Source organism: Amblyomma maculatum, chromosome 5, assembly GCF_055883805.1.
Source record: "Amblyomma maculatum isolate TAMU_Amacu chromosome 5, ASM5588380v1, whole genome shotgun sequence".
In the NCBI taxonomy this organism is placed as follows: Eukaryota; Metazoa; Arthropoda; class Arachnida; order Ixodida; family Ixodidae; genus Amblyomma; species Amblyomma maculatum.
This window is the reverse complement of record NC_139348.1, coordinates 70,408,521-70,430,473: the sequence shown is the minus strand read 5'-3', so window position 1 is coordinate 70,430,473 and position 21,953 is coordinate 70,408,521. Positions and strand designations below refer to the sequence as shown.

General features: G+C 48.0%; 1 protein-coding gene across 3 annotated transcripts in view; it reads right to left on the bottom strand.

Annotated features, from left to right (window-relative positions):
* Positions 1–21,953, bottom strand: part of LOC146188478 (uncharacterized) — a 173,433-nt gene that overhangs the window by 134,768 nt on the left and 16,712 nt on the right. For 2 of the 3 annotated variants that reach the window (XR_014707215.1, XM_084603112.1), the window contains exon 2: positions 20,513–20,527. Coding sequence is in view for 2 of the 3 variants with exons in the window: in XM_084603112.1 (XP_084459238.1) it covers positions 20,513–20,527 (15 nt within the window). In the remaining variant the exon portion in view is untranslated. Of the gene's footprint in view, positions 1–17,975; positions 18,025–20,512; positions 20,528–21,953 lie in introns of all 3 variants that reach the window. The other variant, XM_084603113.1, reaches the window with a different exon arrangement.

Below are 21,953 nucleotides of genomic sequence, written 5' to 3'. Positions count from 1 at the left end.
TTGCGTCAAGCAATGTACGAAGATGAGCTGTTCGGCGAAATGCCCACTGCCGTGTGGTGCCGAATTCTCGTCGGCTTCAGTTCCGAGCCAGAGCAAACTGGACGTTGATATAAATATCGATATTAAGGCCATGTTCGTGTTACAGCAGGTGTGAGGGCAACCCCGACCTAGATCCGCCGTAGCGCAACCTCCTCTCCGCGGGTAAGACCGCTGGGGAGGGTTACCGCACACGGTGGGACAAGAGGACGTGTGCGGCACCGGAGGTGTTCTTTCTTGTGAGAAGCATAGTGGCTACACGAGGAGACGTGTCATTGATGGAGGTAGACTCGCCTCGCGGCTTGCAGAATCTGCAGAGGTTTGTGAACCGAGTAGATCACGTGGGACCCACTCAATTCGAACAGTTTGCGAGGTGCGAGACGCCAGACGATGTATATTCTGTCAGACTTCTGGGCTTTGACTGACGCGTCGGAGCAGACGTATAGCTTGTAGGGCGTTGGTGCGGATGAAAATTTTCGCTGTAGTTAGTAAAATAGTAAAGTTGTGACGGATAGAAAGCAAAGCGCGTCTCGGACGACACCCAGCGCAGCACAGAAAGAAGGAGGTTCTGCAAATTGATATCTGGATGTGCTATTAGGCGCCGGCTTAACAGGACAATGAATTGCAGTGGCCGTTTCACATCCGTCAATGCTGGCATATAAATATACAATAATTGAGGCTTAGGGCAGCTTGGTGTCTTGCTCTGCGATGCTTTCACGAAGGGATGATGCCACATAAGATGTGGTTAGTCTAGGAAGGTCAGTAGGTTTGTTTTTGCTGAGATGAACATAATTCCATGGAGGAAGAGCCGGCGATGGCGGCGGCATTATGGTGTGCGATGTACTACATAGGCCTGGAGTGCTCGCGGTGAGTGCAAAAGGGTCGCCCTAAGGCTACGAGCATCATGGCGTTGCTGTATCAGTTCATCTAATGTGTTGAGCTGAGCGTTTTCTTGTAGTGCCTCGACCGGTGTGATGCCGAGGAGAAAAGTGATGGTTCTCATAGCCTCTCTATTTACAGCTTCTAGACGATCCCATTGAGCTCTTGTCAAGTGCTGAAACTGTGCTTGATAAATTAGACGTGGCTGAAGAAACACTGTCATCAAATGCCGTGCGACGTGGAAGCGAGCGCCACCGGATTTAGGAGCAATATGTCTTTTTAGGCCCAAGGTCGGCATCGCCTGTTTTTTAGTTTAAGAAAGCAAAGCGGTTCCCGTTACCAACTGATGAATCGACAATTCCATCATTTTCAATGTCGCACATACGTGAGGGGGGATTCCAGATAGTTGGAGACGGGTTGGCGTCGCCGCGAGTTTACGGCGACCCCAGCGGTTGGCGACTGACGTGAACGTAGTTTTGCTCGTGGAAAGCTCTACGCCGACAGATTTAACATAGTTGACAGCAATATCCAAGGCTGACTGCAAGGCTGGCGCTTGAGTAAACAGGTCACGGTGTGTACTCCACATCGTAATATCATCAGCATAGAGAAAAAAAAATTGACTTCAGGGACATTATGTAGGCGCCATGCGCGACCAATGAAGTCAATGTTAAACAGCATTGGCGACAGTACCGAGCCTTGGGGTACACCGCGAACAGGGACAACTGATTCGATAGAATCGCCACTAATTCGTATTGGAGATCTTCCTTCTTCAAGGGACGAGTTTACGAAACTGCGAACCCTAAAAAGGGATATGCAGCGTGTCAATACAATTCAAACTGGCGGCGAGGCTAGTGTTATCATACGCCCTTCCGACATCCATTCGAGAATGGTACGTACATTCAGGCTGCGAGGTAACGACAAAACTTGCGAGGCCGAAATAGCCAGCCCATCTTCACTGCCAATGGACGGACGGAAGCCAATTTTGAGCAGGATGGTAGAAACCGTGGAGCTCCAGCCACCAGGACAATCGTGTGGCTAAAAGTTTTTCCGTCGGCTTGCACATTGTTGACGTTAGAGAAATGGGCCGAACGTTGCCGAGGTCAGTCGGAAGTTTCCCTTGTTTGAAAATTGGGATCATAATGACTGATTTCCATGTATTGGGTATAGAACCGTCTAGCCATACTTTGTTAATGGTGTCCATAAATTTGAGGAGTAGAGCGTTACTCAGGTTCTTGTACACTTCGTATGGAATGGCATCCGGACAAGGTGATGTCTTTCGCTTAGCCTCATCTATTGCCGCAACCCAGGCTTGGAAAAAAAGGGATGACAATACTATCGGTGTCGTCTGCTGTTGGCAGTCTACTTATGTGTGCTGTAATCCCTACAACGTTAGAAATGGTAGTTGAGGGAGGCAACACATAATACTTCGGAAAAAACTTGAGTGCTGCTTTTCTGGCAAAATCGTCCGGAGACAAGTTAGCTGCGAAACATTTATTAGTCGCTCTGTCGGGATGACAGCGATCTTGTTTTATTACCCGGAAAGTTCGCCAGAGAGATGCATTTGATTAATTGGTATTAAACTGCCCAGGGAGAGAGAGAAAAAACTTTATTTTAAAAAGAAAACAAAGGAAAAAAAGGAGGTAGTGAGCGGAGGCTTCATTACAAGACCCCAGTCGCCAGGGCTGCCTCTCTTGCCCGAGGTACCAGCCTACCCTGGGTCGTTAGATCAGAGCATAGCAGGGTAGTCTCCAACTGCGCCTCCGAATGGTGTGTGTTTATGTCTGGAGGTATGGGGCCAGTGCACTCCCATGTTTTGTGGTAGGTGGCGCGCTGGATGTTGCACCAAGGGCATATGTCTGTGCAGTGTTCGGGGAAAAGGACGCTCTATTGAGGTAGGTTGGGAAAAGTGTTGGTTTGGTGCTGTCTCCATTCCCTCGTTTCCTGTGTCTTTAGCACCTTGTGTGGAGGATGCAAAATCCGACGTTGTTCGCGTAGGTACTTAAGTCGCGCACCGTAAGCCGCGGGGACAGCAGTGCTAGCTGTGAGATCGAGGATGGAGGCCACTCGATTTGTGTGACCTCGAGCTAGCCTGTCCGCGACCTCATTACTTTTCAACCCGGAGTGCCCCGGTACTCATGTGATCTGATGTTTAAGTAGTGAATTTGTAGCCAATGAATTAGCTGCGAAGTGAGCTAATTTTGTAGGTATTCTGCCTACAAGAAGCAGCCGACACGCCGCTTGTGAGTCAGTGATTACGTGAAGCTCTCGGTTGGTCGCCTCTCCGTAGGCAATGGCCAGTACTATCGCCGCCACTTCCACTTCTGTGATAGTACAGTGCGGGATACACATGCTGGAGATTTTTTGTGTAAGAAGAGCCCACCACTACGGCTGTTGCTGCGGTAGATGTATGCTCGTATAGAGCGGCGTCAAGATGAAGCGTTTTCGATCTGCGTACCACTGTGCGCTTACGGTAATTAACTGGGGCGTTTCTACGGCCTTCGTTCCGGACTGGAGACACATTCTTTAGGGGCGGGGCCACATATACTCTTGCGCTGTACGAAACAGGAATGTTAGTCGTTGACTGGATGGCTTATAGTTCCGCCGGGTAGCCAACGCGCTTGAGAAGGAGCCGGCCTGTCTCACTTGACAGAAGACGTTACCTTTGGGAAAGGAGGGCAGCCTCTCGAATTTCTTCAAATGTGTTGTGCAGTCCAAGCGCTTTCAATTTGACGTTGGAGGTGTATGGTCGGAGGCCTAACACGTTCTTGTAAGCTGCACGCATCACTGCATTGACTTCGTTGAGATCTCTTCGGAGCTGGGTGAGGTAGGGTAGTCCAAAGGACAGGCAACTGATGACAGGTGCCTGCACCAGATGGATCGTGTCTTGTTTCCGCATGCCGTCCCTGTTTCTGGCCACCCGGAGGATAATTTTGGACAGCTGCTGTGTTGTAAGCTTGAGGAAGTGGAGCATGTGGTCTACTTTCCTTTCACTGTTGAGCCAGAGACCAAGGATCCGGATGAGGGGTACTTCCTGGATTGGGACCCATGTAGGAGGATGCTAAGATTGCGTGGTGATGCGGAGTGGTATTCATGTATGCGGTTGACCTCGGATTTTCGGGTGTGCATCGGAGCCCACATCAAAAGGCCTCTGTTTCCACGCAGGTTGCTGCTGCTTGAAGTGTTTCTTCCTTCTAACCTAGATAGCCAGTGGTTGTCCAGATCGTAATGTCATCAGCATACAGTGTGTATCCAATGTTCGGGACCCATTGCAGAGCCCTTGTGAATCTAATCATGGCGAAGTTGAAGAGGAGCGGGGAGATGACCGATTCTTGTGGCGTGCCATTGTTTGGACTGTCTTGAAGATCCGATCTCATGTCACCAATTCCCAGCTTTCCTCGCAATGACTCGCGTAACTGTTGCCAATATTCTTGTGCCAGGATGGTGGTGTATGTCTGGGCTTCCTCCGCGAGCTACGCAATCCGCAGTCGGAGAAGTCTGTTTAGCGCTGTCTTATCCATCGTCTCACAAGGCGGCTGCGCTTCTGCCATAGCTTGAGAATATGGTGGTCTACCTCTGGGGCTTCCGGTGTGCGTTGTATTTGTTCTTTGGCTTTCTTGTGTGCTTGTCTGATGTCTTCACTCCAGACCTGTATGGACTGAATTGGACCTGATGGGACGTATGCGTTGTGGAATGCGGTCCAGTTGGGAATGTGGGCAGCGCCCAGATCCCCTCGGATTTTGGTAGATGATATGGATGTGCTTAGTGGGCAGTGATCGCTTCCCAGGGCTTGTTCTAGGTTCGTCCATGCAGCCTCAGCAACGTTCTTCAACAGAGTGAAGTCCGGGCAGGAGTCACAGGTGATGCTGTTGCCTTCTCTGGTCAAATATAGAGCGTCAGTGAGGAGCTCCAAGCCGAGAGACTCCATTGCTCGCATGACTGTCGCTCCTCTGGCTGAGTTTGATTGTTACCCCCAGTCCCTGTGGGGCGCATTAAAGTGCCCGACTACAATGAGCTGACTTACTTTCGCCAATCAGATGGCTTCGGAAAGAAGGTTGGTGAAGTCGGCCTTTGCCCGTAGTGGCGGCTTCTACGTGCTGATAACGAATTCGCTCTTTCGGTCCCGCTTCATAGGCACGCTTTGTATGGCTAATTGCTCAACCTCCACTTCGGATAAAGAGTGCTCGATTACACTAATGGCATTTGCGACGAGGATTGCAACCGGCGGCATATGGGATTGGCGGACCGTGTAGTAGCTGGGTAGCTTCAATGACCTGTTAGCTTCTACCTCTTGCAAACAGGTAATGTCAGGTCTGAGGAGGGTGGTGCAGACATGTTTCAGCAAATGTCAGGTCTGAGGAGGGTGGTGCAGACATATTTCAGCAAACCCTATTTTCGTCTGAAACTCCTACAGTTCCATTGCCAGATTTCTATGTGGTCGATGTTTGGGCTACTGTTTGGGGTGCCAACGGACAAGGGACGCGAGGCCACCTGACTGTTACGAACCACACTGAATTCATCTTAAAGCAGCGCAAAAACATGTTTTCGCGCTGCTTTACGATGAATCCAATCCAACTCGCCCAGTTTTCTATACTTGTGAACCACACTGCGTTCGGGCGTGGTTTTTGTCCGAATGTTCGTGCAAAACATAGCATGACTCATGTCCCGCATGAGTATTCGACGGGCGACCAGCGGCAGCACAGGAGGCACACTTAACGTTGGGGTCCCGGATGGTACCAGAAGGCATGTTGCCCCGCACAATGGGTACAACACGCCTTCGAAGGATGATTCTTGAGCTTGCACTTCTTCAAAGCGTGGCCATACTGCGCGCAAAAAGTGCACAGGGGAACGTGCTGGTCCTCACGGACCTTGACCGAAGTCCAACTGATGGTTATATGACGCGCTGCGCAGAGGCGGGCAAAAGCAGGAGGGGGGGGGGTCAGTTTCAATAATGTGAACAAACCGTCCGGAGCGCTAAGCAAGAGAGCATGACTTTACAGAAAGAGGGGTCCAGATGCAGAGTTTCTTTCCGATTATATAGTGCCGCGATGAGCACCTCCCGCCTTATGTCGGGGTCAACCACAACCAGTCGAACGCGGGTTCCGCAGCTTGGAGTTGCGGACGTTGACGGAGGTCCGCCTAGCCTCAGTCGGTGAGATGGTGGACTTTGGATGGTCGAGGTTCTCACAGTCTCTGTAGGTAACCGTCAGGACGCGACGGGAGGCCCGGAGAGTAAAAACGCCGATTCTGTCAGCTTCTGGATCGATGTTCGCTCTGAGCAGAGCCGCCACTTCGCTGCCAACATGGCACAAGGACGCAAAAGAATTTAGAAAAATTGGTTAGTAAGTTAGAAACTGCTCACACTAAGTATGCCACTGCCGTCGTGTTAGATCTCGTTCATACCTGCAAGCCTTAGCTATAATAAGGTTCACCCATGCACGTGCCTGAGCTGATGGGGAGTCTCGCGAAGCTGCCAGCTCGGATTCGCAGCGAGGAGCCCGCAAGTGGAGCAGACCAATGTCGGGAAGCGGTCGATCGATTTTCTGTCCATTTACTAGTTGTAGCCCTGGCTAACGCGCGCATTATGCGGTCAAGAAGCAGTGGTAACGACTCCACAGGTAGATCTTGTAGAATAGTGCGGAAAATATACCAGTTAACCATCGTGCATTAACGGCGTAACAGTAGGGCTAGTGTTGGATAAACACCAATAATGATTGGGTAATAGCCACATTTGCGGGAATAATCCCGACACCATGCTTAGCTCCATTTTGGTTTATTGAATCCTTTTTATTTTGGCATTGAGTCGCCTGCAGCTTGAGTTAAAGAAACGTGAGCAACATTTAAGCGTGACACAAGTATTTGGAGGTAGATATCTCCATCCATTGTGCATGTTTTTTGTCGTATATTGTACTGAAGTGAACGCCTGAGGGAACCGCGCAGCAAAATTGTATTATGTTTTCGGCAGAAATTGCCTTATATATTTTGTCAAACCAAATCTGAATAATTGGCCTGCCTAAGACACGGATATTTTATTTAGGTTACAAAATGTATGGCCGTACATTGTAAGGGGACAAACAAGCTTTACCGGTATTGGCATTACACTTCGCGTGTATATCGATTGCATTAGCAGTGTTCCTCTGAATCTGACTTCGCCGTCGCTGTTTCATTCCGCCAGTGCAGATGCTTCCATTGAGTAGAGTATTCTGGTACATTTTCCTGAGGTGTGCTGAAAATTAGGCACCCAAGTTGCGCCCGGCGTAAAAATACAAAACAAAAAAGAATGATAAGATAGCAATAACTTCTTGCTATATCTCCCCTCTGTACGCCCCGCTGTGCTCTTCCTATCCGTTTTCTATTCCAAAACAATATTTTCTTTTCTTTTGATAGCAGTTGGTGTTCCTTGAGGCAAGAGTTTGAGGACCGCTGCGCACATCAGCGCTCCAGTCGACGGCAGAGGCAGCTGCTCACTGCGATCTTAGAAGCAGTGCTCTAAGTTCGTGTTATTTATTCTTGAATTCACTACGTAAATGACCATTACTACACTTAAGAGTGGAATTCTACATCTTTAGGAAGCTATGGGATGCTGCTATGCGATTCGTTAATTTTAGCCTGGTGTGCTCTTTGCCTCAGCTTGGGGTTATAGAATTTTTAGCGCTCGTACGAGGTGAACCTACGAAAATTCCAGATCATGCTACGTGACCAGCCCTTTCCCAAATTGCCAACTGCAGCACGCTGACAAATCCTATTTGGTCACGTGGTCTCAAAGCGGCGCACACCTTGACGACCAATCACAGTTCCGCATTGCCAACTGCCTCTGAGGTCGCGTAAATCTATGAGCGCAGTAATTATTCTGGTAATGCATCTGCTGTGAGAAACACAGCATAAGATACCGAGGACAAAAACACCTCAAAATGTGTTCTAACCTACAAGCTACACGCAAGGACACTAGATTCAAATGGAAACCTGCTACCAAAATAAAACTAAAGATAACATAAGCTTCAGTAAGGTATAATGTTGGATGCGGTGGTATATATATATATATATATATATATATATATATATATATATATATATATATATATATATATATATATATATATATATATATATATATATTGTCACGTGCTTCGGGGCGTCAGGAAAGGAAGAAGAGGCTAGAGAGAAGACGATGAAACGGAAGACACAGTGGTGTGTCCTGGTGTTCCTTGCGTGACTAGCAGCGTTTTAGACTACCAATAAACACTCCCGTTACGTACTGAGTACATAACAGTTGTGGTGGAGTTTGCGGTGTAGATAAACACGGATCCCCGTTGTCTTCGACTAAGCCGCCGGCTCGCTGGTTTGCCACCCCTCAAACGGCGACGGCGACGCTGACCGAACAACACCTGCGGTGAGCAACTGGCAGCACTACCGCGAGCCGCGCACATTTGGTGGAAAACCTGACGAGGACGTCGACGAGTGGCTAACCAACTACGAGCGGGTGAGCCGGTACAATCGTTGGGACGCGACCGTTAAACTAGCGAACGTAGTGTTCTTCTTGGAAGGCACTGCCCTAGTTTGGTTTGATAATCATGAAGACTCGCTTACCAGCTGGGATTGTTTCACAGAAGAAATAAAGGGCTGCTTTGGCGACGGATCCACGAAGAAGAAACGCGCAGAACAAACGTTGATGCAGCGGGCCCAGGTACCTGGCGAGACATGCACCGCATATATCGAGGATATTGTGAAATTGTGCAAGGTGGTAAACCCTCGGATGTCCGAGGAAGATAAAGTGGGGCACTTGCTTAAAGGTATCGCTGTAGATGTCTATAATTTTCTTATCAGCAAAGACAATTTGAACTCTACAGCGGACTTCATCAGGCACTGCCGCACTTTCGAAACCTTGAAGTTGCGCCGTATCACTCCTAAATTTGGGCGACTGACAAACGTCACATCTGTTGCGAGCGTTGATGTCAGTGCTCCGGAGTCCATGGCTGATCTGATACGCCGGATTGTGCGGGAAGAATTGTTGCGTGACAAAGACTCTGCGTGCCGGGACGAACACCAGTATGACGGTTGCGCGCTGCAAGCAGAACCCGCGACCCCATCAACTTCCTGGATTCCGGGTTTAAATGCATCACGCTTTGGCGGGGGCAGACAACAGAACGATTTAAGCACTTCTCAGCCACGGATGGGCCGAAGAACCACCTACACACGCCAGGTGGTTCGTCAGCAATACCGTCCCGATTACTACCGCCAACCAGAACCAGTTTCCGCCCGCATTTACTCGGACCGGTGGCGCCAGCAACCCGTGTGTTATAGCTGTGGCATGACCGGACACATCTCCCGGTATTGCCGTCGGCGGGGCCTACTACCACAAGGTCATCGACCGCTGCCCAACGTTTCTAATCATTTCGACACTGAATTTCATCCGACACAGACTCTGGATACATACCGCACGGCGCAGATGCGAAACGGATCGCCTGCTTCGAACCGCAGCTTGACGCCGCCAACGCAGACAGCGACAATCTCCGTCTCCTCGGCGCCGTTCTTCCCCTTCGGGAAACTAGAAGACGCGGCCGATGGGGGTGAGGTCGCCGGAAAATCAACGCTCCCAATACCTCTGCCTTTGTTTATTTTAAAGAACAAACTCGAAGTATCCATTGACGGCATCCCCACCATGGCACTAATTGACACTGGCGCAACAGTCTCTGTTATGAGTTTAGCATTCAAGAATCGATTAGGACATAAAGTGATGTTTAGCGTGAATGAAGCTGTGATATTCCGTGGTGTTGGCGGTGAATCATTGGTGCCTTTGGGTGTGTGCTATGCGAAAGTTGTGATTGGTGGCCAAGCGTTTCGAACCGAATTCACAGTGTTGCCTCGTTCCACGCATGAAGTAATTCTAGGTATAGACTTTTTGCAACAGTGTGGTGCAACGTTAGACTGCCGTAGTGGACAGATCTCGCTTAATGCTGCGTTGATGTCAGCCCTTGTAGAAACCTCGTCGCTCGATTCAGGAGCGTTTTTTGTGTCTGAAGATACAGTTGTACCTGCGATGTCCGGAGAATTCATTCAAGTTATTTCATCTGCGAATTTGAGCGAGAATTTCGACGCCGTAGTGGAACCTACAACGCTGGCCTGCGCAAAGAAGAGTGTCTTGGTGCCTCGTTGCATAGTTTCAGTCACCAGAGGTCACACCTTGCTGTGGACTGTAAACTATTCAGACGAGCCAGCCGTCTTGCCTCGTGGCATGAGGCTCGCTCATTACGAGGAAGGTGTGTCGAATTACGTGGCGGCACTAAGTAACCATGCTCCTGAAGAGAAAACATCTCACTTTGCAGAGTCTCGAATCCAGGCAATGATAAACACAGCGTTGGGAGCACAGGAGCGCCGAATTTTGACAGACCTGCTCTCCAAGCATGTTTCGGTTTTAGACTTCGCCAGAGATCATCAGCCACCGATTCCAAATTCTCGCATCCATCATTCGATTGACACTGGAATTTCTCGCCCGATCAGACAGAAGCCCTATCGTGTGTCTCCGGCTGAACGTCAGCTTATTGACGATCAAGTTCATGACGTGCTCCAACGTGGCGTTATCCAGGAATCTTCAAGTCCTTGGGCGGCTCCAGTTATTCTCGTTAAAAAAAAGACAACACATGGCGTTTCTGTGTGGACTATCGTCGCCTTAACGCCGTCACCAAAAAAGATGTATATCCACTTCCACGTATTGACGATGCAATCGACTGTCTTCATTCGGCGTCATACTTCTCCGCGATAGACTTGAGATCGGGGTACTGGCAGATACCGACGAACCCAAGTGACAAAGAAAAGACGGCATTTGTGACCCCCAATGGTCTCTATGAGTTCAACGTAATGCCCTTTGGATTGTGCAACGCGCCTGCCACGTTCGAACGATTCATGGACACCATTCTGCGCGGACTCAAGTGGAAAATTTGTTTGTGCTATTTGGACGACGTTGTGATCTTCAGCAAGACCTTTCAGGAACACAATAGCCGCCTCGCCATCGTTCTCGATTGCATTGAGAGAGCAGGCCTCGTCCTCAACTCTAAAAAGTGCCACTTTGGCGAACGGCAAACAATTGTTCTTGGTTAATTGGTCGATAAGGATGGTGTTCGGCCGGATCCTCAGAAGATTGCGGCTGTAACCAGCTTTACAGCACCGAAATCAGTGAAGCGGCTTCGGAGCTTTTTAGGACTATGCTCCTATTTTCGTCGTTTTGTGCCCAGATTCGCTGACATCGCATACCCGCTCACGTGCCTTTTGCACAAAGATGCACCGTTCAATTGGACTACTGACTGTGACTCTGCCTTCCGCCACCTCAAATTCCTTCTGACTTCAGGACCTATCCTACGTTACTTCTGTCCTTCTGCCCCCATCGTGGTTCACACCGACGCTAGTGGCGTAAGCGTTGGTGCTGTGCTCATCCAGCGTCATGGCACCGATCAGCACGTGATAGCTTATGCTAGTCGTTCGCTGAGCAAGGCGGAGCGCAACTACACCGTTACTGAACAAGAGTGCCTCGCAGTGGTTTTTGCGGTGCAACGATTCTGTTCCTACCTATATGGCAATGTTTTTACCATCGTCACTGACCACCATTCGCTCTGTTGGCTCGTAAATCTTCGTGACCCTTGCGGCCGGCTCGCTCGATGGGCATTGCGGTTGCAAGAGTTTAACTTCACTGTGGCATACAAAAGCGGCCGCCAACACGCTGACGCTGACTGTCTGTCACGCTTGCCGCTTTCATCAACTGGTAGCGATGATGACAACTTTGATGACTACCTGGCGCATATCTCGGCAACGTTTCCTGACCCTCAACTGTTCCAGACAGAACAACGCAACGATCAGACTTTGGCACCGCTCTTCTCTGCCGCTCATGATTCAAGAGATGCGCGTTTCTGCGTTAGTGCCGGCCTACTTTACAAGAAGAATTTCAACCCCGGAGGTGCACGTTTTCTCCTCGCCGTGCGGAAAACCTCCGCATTCCCGTTCTTAAAATGATGCACCACGATACCACGTCGGGCCACTTGGGTGTCGCCCGGACCCTTCATCGCACACAGGAACGCTTTTACTGGCCGAAAATGCGTCAAGTCATTCAGCGCTATGTAGCCAGTTGTGTCAAGTGCCAGCAGTACAAGCTCCCTACTTCCCGTCCACCTGGACCGCTGCACCCTATTGCGCCTCCGACCACACCCTTTGAGCAGGTGGGCATCGACCTCTTGGGTCCTTTTCCGCGATATTCTAACGGTAACCGGTGGATAGTGGTATGTGTTGACCATCACACTCGATATTCAGAAACAGCCGCAATACCCTCAGCCACTGCATTACGAAGTATCCCTATTTCTTCTGCGATTTCTCGTCCGGCGCCATGGCCCTCCTCGAGTTCTGATCAGTGACCGTGGGCGCCAATTTACTGATGAAGTTATTGAAGAACTCCTTCGTCTATGCACCTGCGATTACCGTCATACAACGCCGTATCACCCGCAATCGAATGGACTTGTTGAACGGATCAACCGCACTCTGACCACTATGTTGGCGATGTACGTGGACTCTGATCAGAAGAACTGGGATGAAATTCTCCCTTTTATTACATTCGCCTATAACACTGCACAGCATGAGACGACTGGCTACAGTCCGTTTTACCTCCTGTATGCTCGAGTTCCCCGCAGTAGTCTTGATACCATCCTTCCTTTCTCCCTCCACAACGAGCCTTCTATCGCCACTACTTTATGTCGAGCCGAAGAAGCTCGCCGCGTTGCCCGCCTCCGCATCCTAGACTCACAGGAACGTTCGAAGGAGCGTTATGACAACCGACGCCCACATGTCTCTTATGTGCCCGGTGATTTAGTGTTGCTGTGGACGCCGCTGCGCAAGCGTGGTTTAGCCCAAAAGCTGTTGTTTCGTTATAGCGGCCCTTTTGTCGTTTTGGAGCGCCTGAGTGACGTGAACTATGTAATTTCACGCCGCACCGAAAGTGGCCGATGCTCACGCCGGACCCAGGTGGTGCATGTCGCTCGACTAAAAAGGTTCCATCCCCGGCACCTTTCTTAAACTCCTTGTCCTGGGGCTTCGTCTGCGAGGGGGGAAGTGTCACGTGCTTCGGGGCGTCAGGAAAGGAAGAAGAGGCTAGAGAGAAGACGAAGAAACGGAAGACACAGTGGTGTGTCCTGGTGTTCTTTGCGTGACTAGCAGCGTTTTAGACTACCAATAAACACCCCCGTTACGTACTGAGTACGTAACAGTATATATATATATATATATATATATATATATATATATATATATATATATATATATATATATATATATATGTGTGTGTGTGTGTGTGTGTGTGTGTGTGTGTGTGTGTGTGTGTGTGTGTGTGTGTGTGTGTGTGTGTGTGTGTGTGTGTGTGTGTGTGTGTGTACGCCACCTGTTTCTCCCTCGGCGTGTTGGGACGATGAATAGCAACTAGAGCTGTTCTCAAATTTCTTCGCTAATGAGTTACCGACAGTAATTTCTAGCGGTAACCATGTTAAGGGTAGCAGTGCTGAACTGCACAGGGCATTGTTCTCTCCGCCTATAGAACCTACCCACATACATCGTCTGCATTCGCACTCCTGATGACGGCCAGCTTCTGGTCGAAACGTCGAGTCCAATAAAATGTTTGTTTAAATGAAGCGTACACTTCACTATATATATATATATATATATATATATATATATATATATATATATATATATATATATATATATATATATATAGAGAGAGAGAGAGAGAGAGAGAGCTGTTTAAAAATAAATAACATAAGGTACCACCTAGGCCGACTCAAACTACAAGTTGTGTGAAGAAGTTGCATTCCGGCCCGCTGATAACTGCCGAAAACATTAGGTTGATATATTCTTCGTTTACATACGGATTGATGCTCTTACAAGCGACAAAAAAGGATTCCAGTGCAAAAGGCAATACCCAACCAGTGATATTGTCAAAAAGGACAAATATTAGACGCCAGCTCTGCGGCTACACCAGTAACACACCAAGAGGCCTGAAGCTACAGAGGACAGCTGAAGAGTAATCCGGAACTCCGTAACGATACAAATCAACGCAAAAAATGGGCTCATATAGAAAAGAGAATTTTATACATACACTGGTCGTCACCACCAAGAGCCTGGCAAGGACAGCGCACCCTGACAGCCTACATCACGACTTCCGGGTCAACTTTAAAAGATCAGCAAATGAAGCGGCGCATGCCAGTGTCAGTTGAGCCATGAGTGGGGCCTTAGCCACGGCGCACCCCTGAGCTAAATTTTATTTGTTGTTCCTCAACCAGCACTGTCGTATACGTGATGACGACTGCTGTGAAGGAGCGTAATGCACTCATTAACCTCTCGGCGATGAGATGCCGCGACTCGATTTGGGCAAATAACGACTCCTCTTCTTCGCAGGCTACGGAAGCAGGCATCTGGGACACCGAAGACTGCCCTCTCTGAATTCCTCGGAATAAGAGAAACCCAGTTCATAACAATAGCCTATCGAAGTGTACGGATAAGCAAAGCGAAACAAAAGTGAGCTCTCAACGAATCTAGGAGAGCCTTAATACAGTGAAACTGCCAAGGAACTGCATGGAATTTAGAAGAAATTGGAGACGACACTAAACACCTGCCAAAAAGGGTCTGACGATAGAGCTAGCGGTTTCCGTATGTTCGTGCTCTTGCTGCCAGTACAGATACCTACAAGTCCCATCTTAACGAAACTGTAGGATCGTGTATGCGTTGCCTAAGGATAGCGTGCCTTGTCTTCTCGCCAAAGAGTACGGGAAGATTGGATTCCCATTCCTTCCTGTTTCGCAAACAAACATCTGAGTTGGCAATGCCTGCAGCGTCATGTATAGTCCTGTGACGTCCCACATCTCGTCGACCAGCCAGTGCTATGGCGTGTCGCTTACCATTTACCAACTACCAGAGCCACGTCCATGATATTTCGCTCGCAACGGCGGCAGCACCGGCGTATTTCAGGAACAAGGCCATTACTGCTATCGCGATAAAAACGAGGCAGAGGACGTGTTATCGTCACCACTTAGTTACATACATAACCTATTAAAGGCGGTTATTTTCGGATCAGTACCTAAATACATTCTTCTCGGCTATTTCACTTTGAGACGCACTGGAGAAGACCAGGTCGCACTTCAAACTTTAACATGCACCGACAACTCTTGGTCAGCACATAAGAAATGTAATGTCGAAAGAAGCCTTAGCTCAGAGCGAATGCTTCTTACGCCGTCTGTACGAAATGTCTCTTTCATTGTGAAACAGGACTTGATTGGAGACACACTTTGGATACCTTAGTTTTATCGCTCCTAGTATGAAACGTCCGTCAACCTTGAAATGTCATACAGAAATGGCACTTTTAACTGATAGAAGTAGCACCTTAAACTTGATAACGCCAAAAAAGATGTTTCGTCTCTTGGCGTGAAATACCTGTCATGGAAACGGTCGATCAAGGAAAGTGCAAATGCTTCTGCCTCACGTAATACCATTCATTCTTTTAAAAGAAAGTGACAATCCGCCTTTTGCGCGAGGATGTGGCGCCATCATGCGGGAGCGGGCGGGAAACACATTGAGCGGCAGTGTAGCAGACGACGCGAAAGCGCACCATACGAAATGGCCACGCCAACGCTGGTAGAATGCGAAAGCTTCCCCCCTTTTTTGGCCTCGGAGCGGAAAGTAGTGACAGTGATTGCAGCATATCATGTTCACGCAGTATGGGGGAAGGTAGAGCGTTTTCACAATCCACTCATAACGCACGTACGCATATACTATCTTCGTATTGTAAGAGCGTGTAGCGCGGGCCGTGTTCGGCGTGACAGAATGAGACGCTCTCAGCGTGCAGGTTTTCGGCAGACGGGAGAGCGTGGGGGCAGAGAGAGAGAGAGAGAGAGGGATCTCAAAGGGCAAAGCAGCCAGGGGTTTGTTGATGCTGCAGAGCTAGGTGGAATTACAGTGAACTAGTGGAATCGTCTCCTGTGACTTTGAGCGGCGCATATGCGCGGGGTGTCTTGAGTTACCGAGCACAATGCGGTCACCGCAGCGCCGGCATGGTGCAATGGGCGTCGCTTCCTCCTCGCGTCCTCTACAACCGTGCAGCTATAGGACTTCATCCACGAAGATCGGCAGAGAGGCACATATACACACCCCGTGAAAAGGGCATTGTCCCGGCCGGAATGCACACCTGCAGGAAACGCGCTGCATTTTTTTGGCAATGGATGATTCAGCGCTGTAGCCGGTTTCTGGCCTCAGGAGTCAGAACGGATGTGGTCGCAGTGGTGAAAAGGTTCTCGGTGCGCAGAGAATGGTCATTTTGTTGTGAAAGGATCTCCAACGCTCATTTCTATCTCCGCCTCGATTTCTGCGGAATCAACAACTTGGTGACACATGTGAATCTCCTACATACCGGATGCGCATCTCGGTCAGGAACCAACCCTGTTCTACGTCCAGAGCGATCCACTCTGCAAGTGAACGAGCATGAACCCTCCAGGAGACTCATTTATTGTGCCAGGCGGTTTCCTTGCCGTTGCAAATGGTTGGACGTAGACGACGATTATCAAGCTCCCTAACGAAGTGCATCTGATTGCATACACCAAAGGAACAAAATTCGGATGCTTTGGCGTGCACGAAGGCCAGCCTTTAGTTTAAAAAAAAATACTGTGCGTTGTGCAAGGGTGTCAAGTGCGTCATATGCTCCGAGCGGCAAAAACAGATACGACAGGTATGTATGCATCTAAACGAAATATGCATGATGAAAAGTACCTACTGGAGTTTGCACCCAGGCTGTAGCGCACCAGGGATAGCTGCAATGAGGATTTTTTCGGTGCGTGATTGCTTTAGTTGCGCCGGGGCCTGAAGGCGATGTATTTTGTCCTTTCTTTTCTATATGTGCGAAAGGGCTAGGTAGCCTAGATATCACAGGCGGCTCTGTGCGCTAGGCCGTAATATTTAGCATGTTTTATCGTGACTGCCTAACAAGAAAAAAAAAATACGGCGTTTTAGTGCACTGCGCCGTTCGCGAGCCTCATGACCAGCCCAACCACTCGGCTCGCGAACGGCGGTGCATCACAACAAACGCCCAATTTTTCTTTTCTTTTTAGTCAGGCGGCAGTCGCGATAAAACATGGTAAATATTACGGTCTAGCGCACACAGCCACCTGTGATATCTGCACTACCCGGCCCCTTCGCACATAAAGAAAACAAACGACAAAATACATCGCCATCAGACGCGCCGAACAAATCCTCATTGCGGCTATCACTGGTGGGTTACGGGCTTGGTGCAAACTCCGGTAGATACTTTTCATTATGCGCATTTCCTTTAGATGCATACATACCTGTAACGAAGTGTTTTTCGCACAGTCGAGAGTACGCAGTAGGTAGCTAAGGTCGGCCATTCACATCTTGACGCTTGGTGGCCCTAATTGTAGCTTCACGTCGTTGCTGGCCGCGGCTCGGCGAAAGAAACCTGAAAAACCGCGTCTTGCATCTTGGCGCGCTTAGAGAGTGGCAACCGTACGCGGCAGATGTGGTTGGCATCGCTTTGCCAAGCCTGTGACGGCCACCGTGCCGCCCGGTGCCGCCAGCCCCCGTGCACTGGCGGCGCCGAGAAACGCCGTCGACGCCGCTCAATGTGTTTCCATCGGTCGCCGCTACGACTTCGCGCATGCGCAGAAAACTCGCGCAAAAGGCGGATTATTTAGGTTGAACAAACTAACCCTGAATGGCTGACAGCGTTTGTCCCGACTGAATGGACAGCTACATATAATTTTAAGCGCAGATGCTAGCGAAATTTTCCGATCATTCGTAGGAAGAATAAGGTTTTAACCTCTCTATGAAGGAAGCCCTGCATATGGTTGTTGTTTGTTCGTTTACTTGTGAGGCGCTAAAGGCAATAAAGGTAATCATTTTTCCTGCAAAATACATGAAAATACAGCTTGGTCTGTAGAAATGGCCACAATTATGTCGCCTTCCGTATTGGTATAAAATAGCAGGTTTGCCAACCTGGCGTTACAAACAAAATAACGACTACATGTACTCACAAATCCTAAACATCCTTGGTAAGGATTTTTAGCCTCCGGTTCACAGGCCCTGAAAATCAGGCAACAATAAAAACATTATTTAAAAAAATTCTCTCCGGGTGCAAGAACAAACCCTGCACTTAACTGCTGAATTGTGCAGTGGAGGGTAATTTGATGTTTTGTTACTACACATAGCGCAGGCACAATAAGCTATAGAGAAGCAAACACAGCAGGCTGTTGTGTCGGATACTTCGCCTATCATCGTTTCTAAGCGAACACATTATTCGATGAAATTAGATACCTAGAATGCACCAAATCTAAGTGGATGTTTTTGAGCACCCGCGTTTCTAAGGAGGATTTTTTTCACTAACGTGGGATATAAGGAAAGAAAGAGAGCAACAAAAGTGAAATAAAAACGGTAACCCTAGTTTATGTGCGCTCAGTGTATATCACACCACTTAGCGTTAAGAGGTTTTAGCTCAACATCTGTAAGCATTCTGGAGCTCTGAGTAACCATACGTTAAGAATTATTTGCTATCAAAACGTCATCCACTGTTTCAAGTCCTGTTGTTTGAGGTGCTTCTCGAGTAAACATCTTCAACCTAACGTAACCACTATCGTTTCACGAAAATGTTTGAAAAGAGGCAATCATCAAATGTGAAGATTGGGCACAGAAGCGGCAATCAAGAATAGTCATTTCGGTAAATTTTAAAGGGCTCCTGAAATCGCACTAGCGGTAGTACTCTATCTAATACAGGAAATCCATAAAAGTGATCTTTATGAGCATGCGAGTAAGGAAAAAAATCTATCGAAGTGCACTGTCCATATTGTAGGATGTCAACGCGTTCGCGAAATCGCCACTATGTTTCTGTATATTGAAGTTTAGAGTCTGTGCGATCCAGGAATTTGCACTCACACAAACATATTATTAAACTACTAATTCGGCGGCTGGCACATTAGCAGAAGGTGAAATACAAAATCTCTTGTTTCACGTATACGTAAAGTGTTATATAAAAGTTTTATTTCAAGACGTTATTAACACCCCTGCATACGACTACGTTTGCTTCGGCAGCGCAGGTTTGCAGATGTTATTGCGGTTTATAATCGCAGTAGTGCGAGCTTGTAGATAATAAAACGAAGCAGTCTGCACTGGCCCGCTCCGGGAGTGATGAAAAATTAACTTGTTTGTCTCAAAATGCGCCGGTTTCGAAGTGTTTTGTTGCACGCTAGTTGCTTCTCACTCGTTACTGTTCGGTACATATCAATTCTTTGTTCTGCTTCCCATTTTTCATATTCTGTCGTTTCCTTGTCCTGCGTCATTGTGAAATGCTTGTCGTCTTTTTCGAAGCGCTTGTTCCGTAAGAAAATGAGCTCACGGCATGCCAGGAACCCATGCAGCGTGGCACAACATGACAAAGTGAAATCTACGCACCCGTTTTACGCTACATTTGTAACACACGTGAGCTCTTCACCTGGTCGTGTGCTTTATGCATACGCATTGGCCAGTTATATTAGTCGTCCGTGCTCGCAGCGCTCCTGGTGTCTTGGCATGGCTCTTCATTGTATTTGTGTGGTTGATATAATAAATGAAGAATGTATATACCAACCCAGTCGCTTTGCGCTCTGATTCTGAAAGCTAAGTTATGCAAGAGCTTAATCTCTGAGACAAAGAACTTGCGCGAAAATTTTGTTTTGTTTGGTTTGGCTTTGTGGGGTTTAACGTCCTAGAGCAACTCATGCTTTGAGAGACGCCATAGTTGGAGGACTCCTGTAATTTCGACAATTTGGGGTTCTTTAATGTGCACTGACAGCGCACAGCGCACGGGCGCCTTGCATTTTGCCTCCATCGAAAAGCTGCCGCCGAGGCCGGGATTCGATCCCGCGTCCTTGGGAACAGTAGTCGAGCGCCGTAACCACTGCGCCACCCCGATGGAGCGCAAAAGTTTGTAGTAAGTATTAGCCATGCCCCTTGCAAGCGTTTGTGTCTTGCTCCCTTTCTGAGCAAGTTCAGCGCCAGTCACATTTTAGGGTTGCTAACTGCAACCAAACAACAGAACGCGCGCACATTAGGGTTGCAAAGGTGGGCGAGTGCTGAAAGGCCACTCTTAGAGAACGGTCCGTCAGTAATAGATGGAGGGTCATGAAAATGTGATTTTATATTTCGCGCCTGGACCACACGTAAGCGCGACGTTATTCCGTACCATAAAACTGGCCATCCCTGTCGCATCCATGAGCTTTGATGACCCCATGATGCCTCATCTTTTCAACATATAGGAGTACATGCAATCTTCGCTGCCGGAGTGCATACACATTGCCGCCGTCGTAAGCATCCGCCGATCACTTGGAGCGTGCTGTCACGCACAGCGCAGCCAAGAAACCAACTTCAATTCCTTAGCACGTCGCTACCTGTGCGCCACCGCCAGTGACGTCACGTCTCCAAGGGTCGCAACACTTCACACAAGTCAAAAGAAAGGAAACGAAAAATATTATCAATACAGCTAAGTAGTTAGACTCCATCGCTTTATGAGAACACATCAAAATAAAACGTAACTACTTACCCGTGGGCGCAGCCACTGTAAAGATAAAAAAAAATAGCACAGTTGACATCCCACTCACATCGAAACGCTTGCCCTATAGATATTTTGACAAGGATTTCAGTCTTACGGGGGTCCTAAATAAAGGCAAGGATGGTATTGGGTATGCTGGGACATACTTAATATTATCACATCAAGTCAACAGCTGGTGTGTTTAAGAATTTGTGAGATAGAAATTTATTGCAGAAAGGCATTGGCTGTTCTGTAGTTGTTCCCGTGTCTGAAGCACCCCTATCGTTTTGACGCTTCTCATTCTACTCAGTTTAGTGGTTTCATTGTTCTTCTGCATTTGGTTCATAAAATTAGCTTTCCCTAGCAACCATTTTACACCTTTTTAAAGGCCGGGTCAAGTGGATGCAGCTAGCACAGAACCGGGTTAAGTGGAGAAATATGGGAGAGGCCTTCGCCCTGCAGTGGGTATAATCAGGCTGATGATGATGATGATGATGATGATGAAAGCTAACAAATCAGAAATTTGTTAGCGTTTTTTTTTTCTCTTGTTAGCAAATGAATGGCAGGAACTACACATGTTTTGTGGAATTGTACATAAATGTATTTGTAGTGCTTATCGTCACGCCCAGACTATTTATATACACGTGCCTTATAGGGACATTCCTGCCATTTGAAGTCGTTAAATCCATCGCAGATTTTTAAGCGCCAGCTCCGCTCTCAAGGCCATTCCCGCAATAGCTTAGCTAAGCAAACCACACGCTGCAGGCGCCATCAGTGCCAAAATTTCTTGAAAACTGTAGGAGGGGGGGGGGGGGGGAGGGGGACGAATACGTGCGGAAATTTTTCTTCGAATTCCAGTCTCATCAAAATCCTGTGTAATAGAACTTCAGTTTAACATCATCATGTAAGTAGAAGCTGCTAAATCTTAATTCACTTTACCGTTTATATGACAATTTACATTTTTACCACCACTTTTCATTTAAAGCGCTAGACCATATCAAAATTAGCAAAAGAGTTTTACATTCAATGGGAGAATGAACTGAAATTAAACACCATGTAAATTTTAAAATACGCGCCGTCATGCTGCCTTTGTTTTGTTTTTTTCGTCGAATGTGCAGGAGGCATTTTCAGAATGACTAATAAGTCTTTTCGAAATGCTACGTCAGTTAGCATGCTAAGAAATGCTTTTGGTCATGCGGTTTGTATTACTTAATTGTGTTCACACTTTAGTAACGCCACACTAGAAATGTCCAGATTCTGAGGTTTCAAGGCTGATATCCGCAGACATCATGAAAGCGTTTCCATGTAAGAAAACAACACCAAGGATACACACAAATTTCGCGGTGTGCTATTCCGCGGTCAGTTATTACACAACAGGCCAATTCCAGGAAAGGAGTCCCACTTTCGCGCCTTAATATTCAACCGTCTATGGTTAAACGAGGGAAGCTGCGCT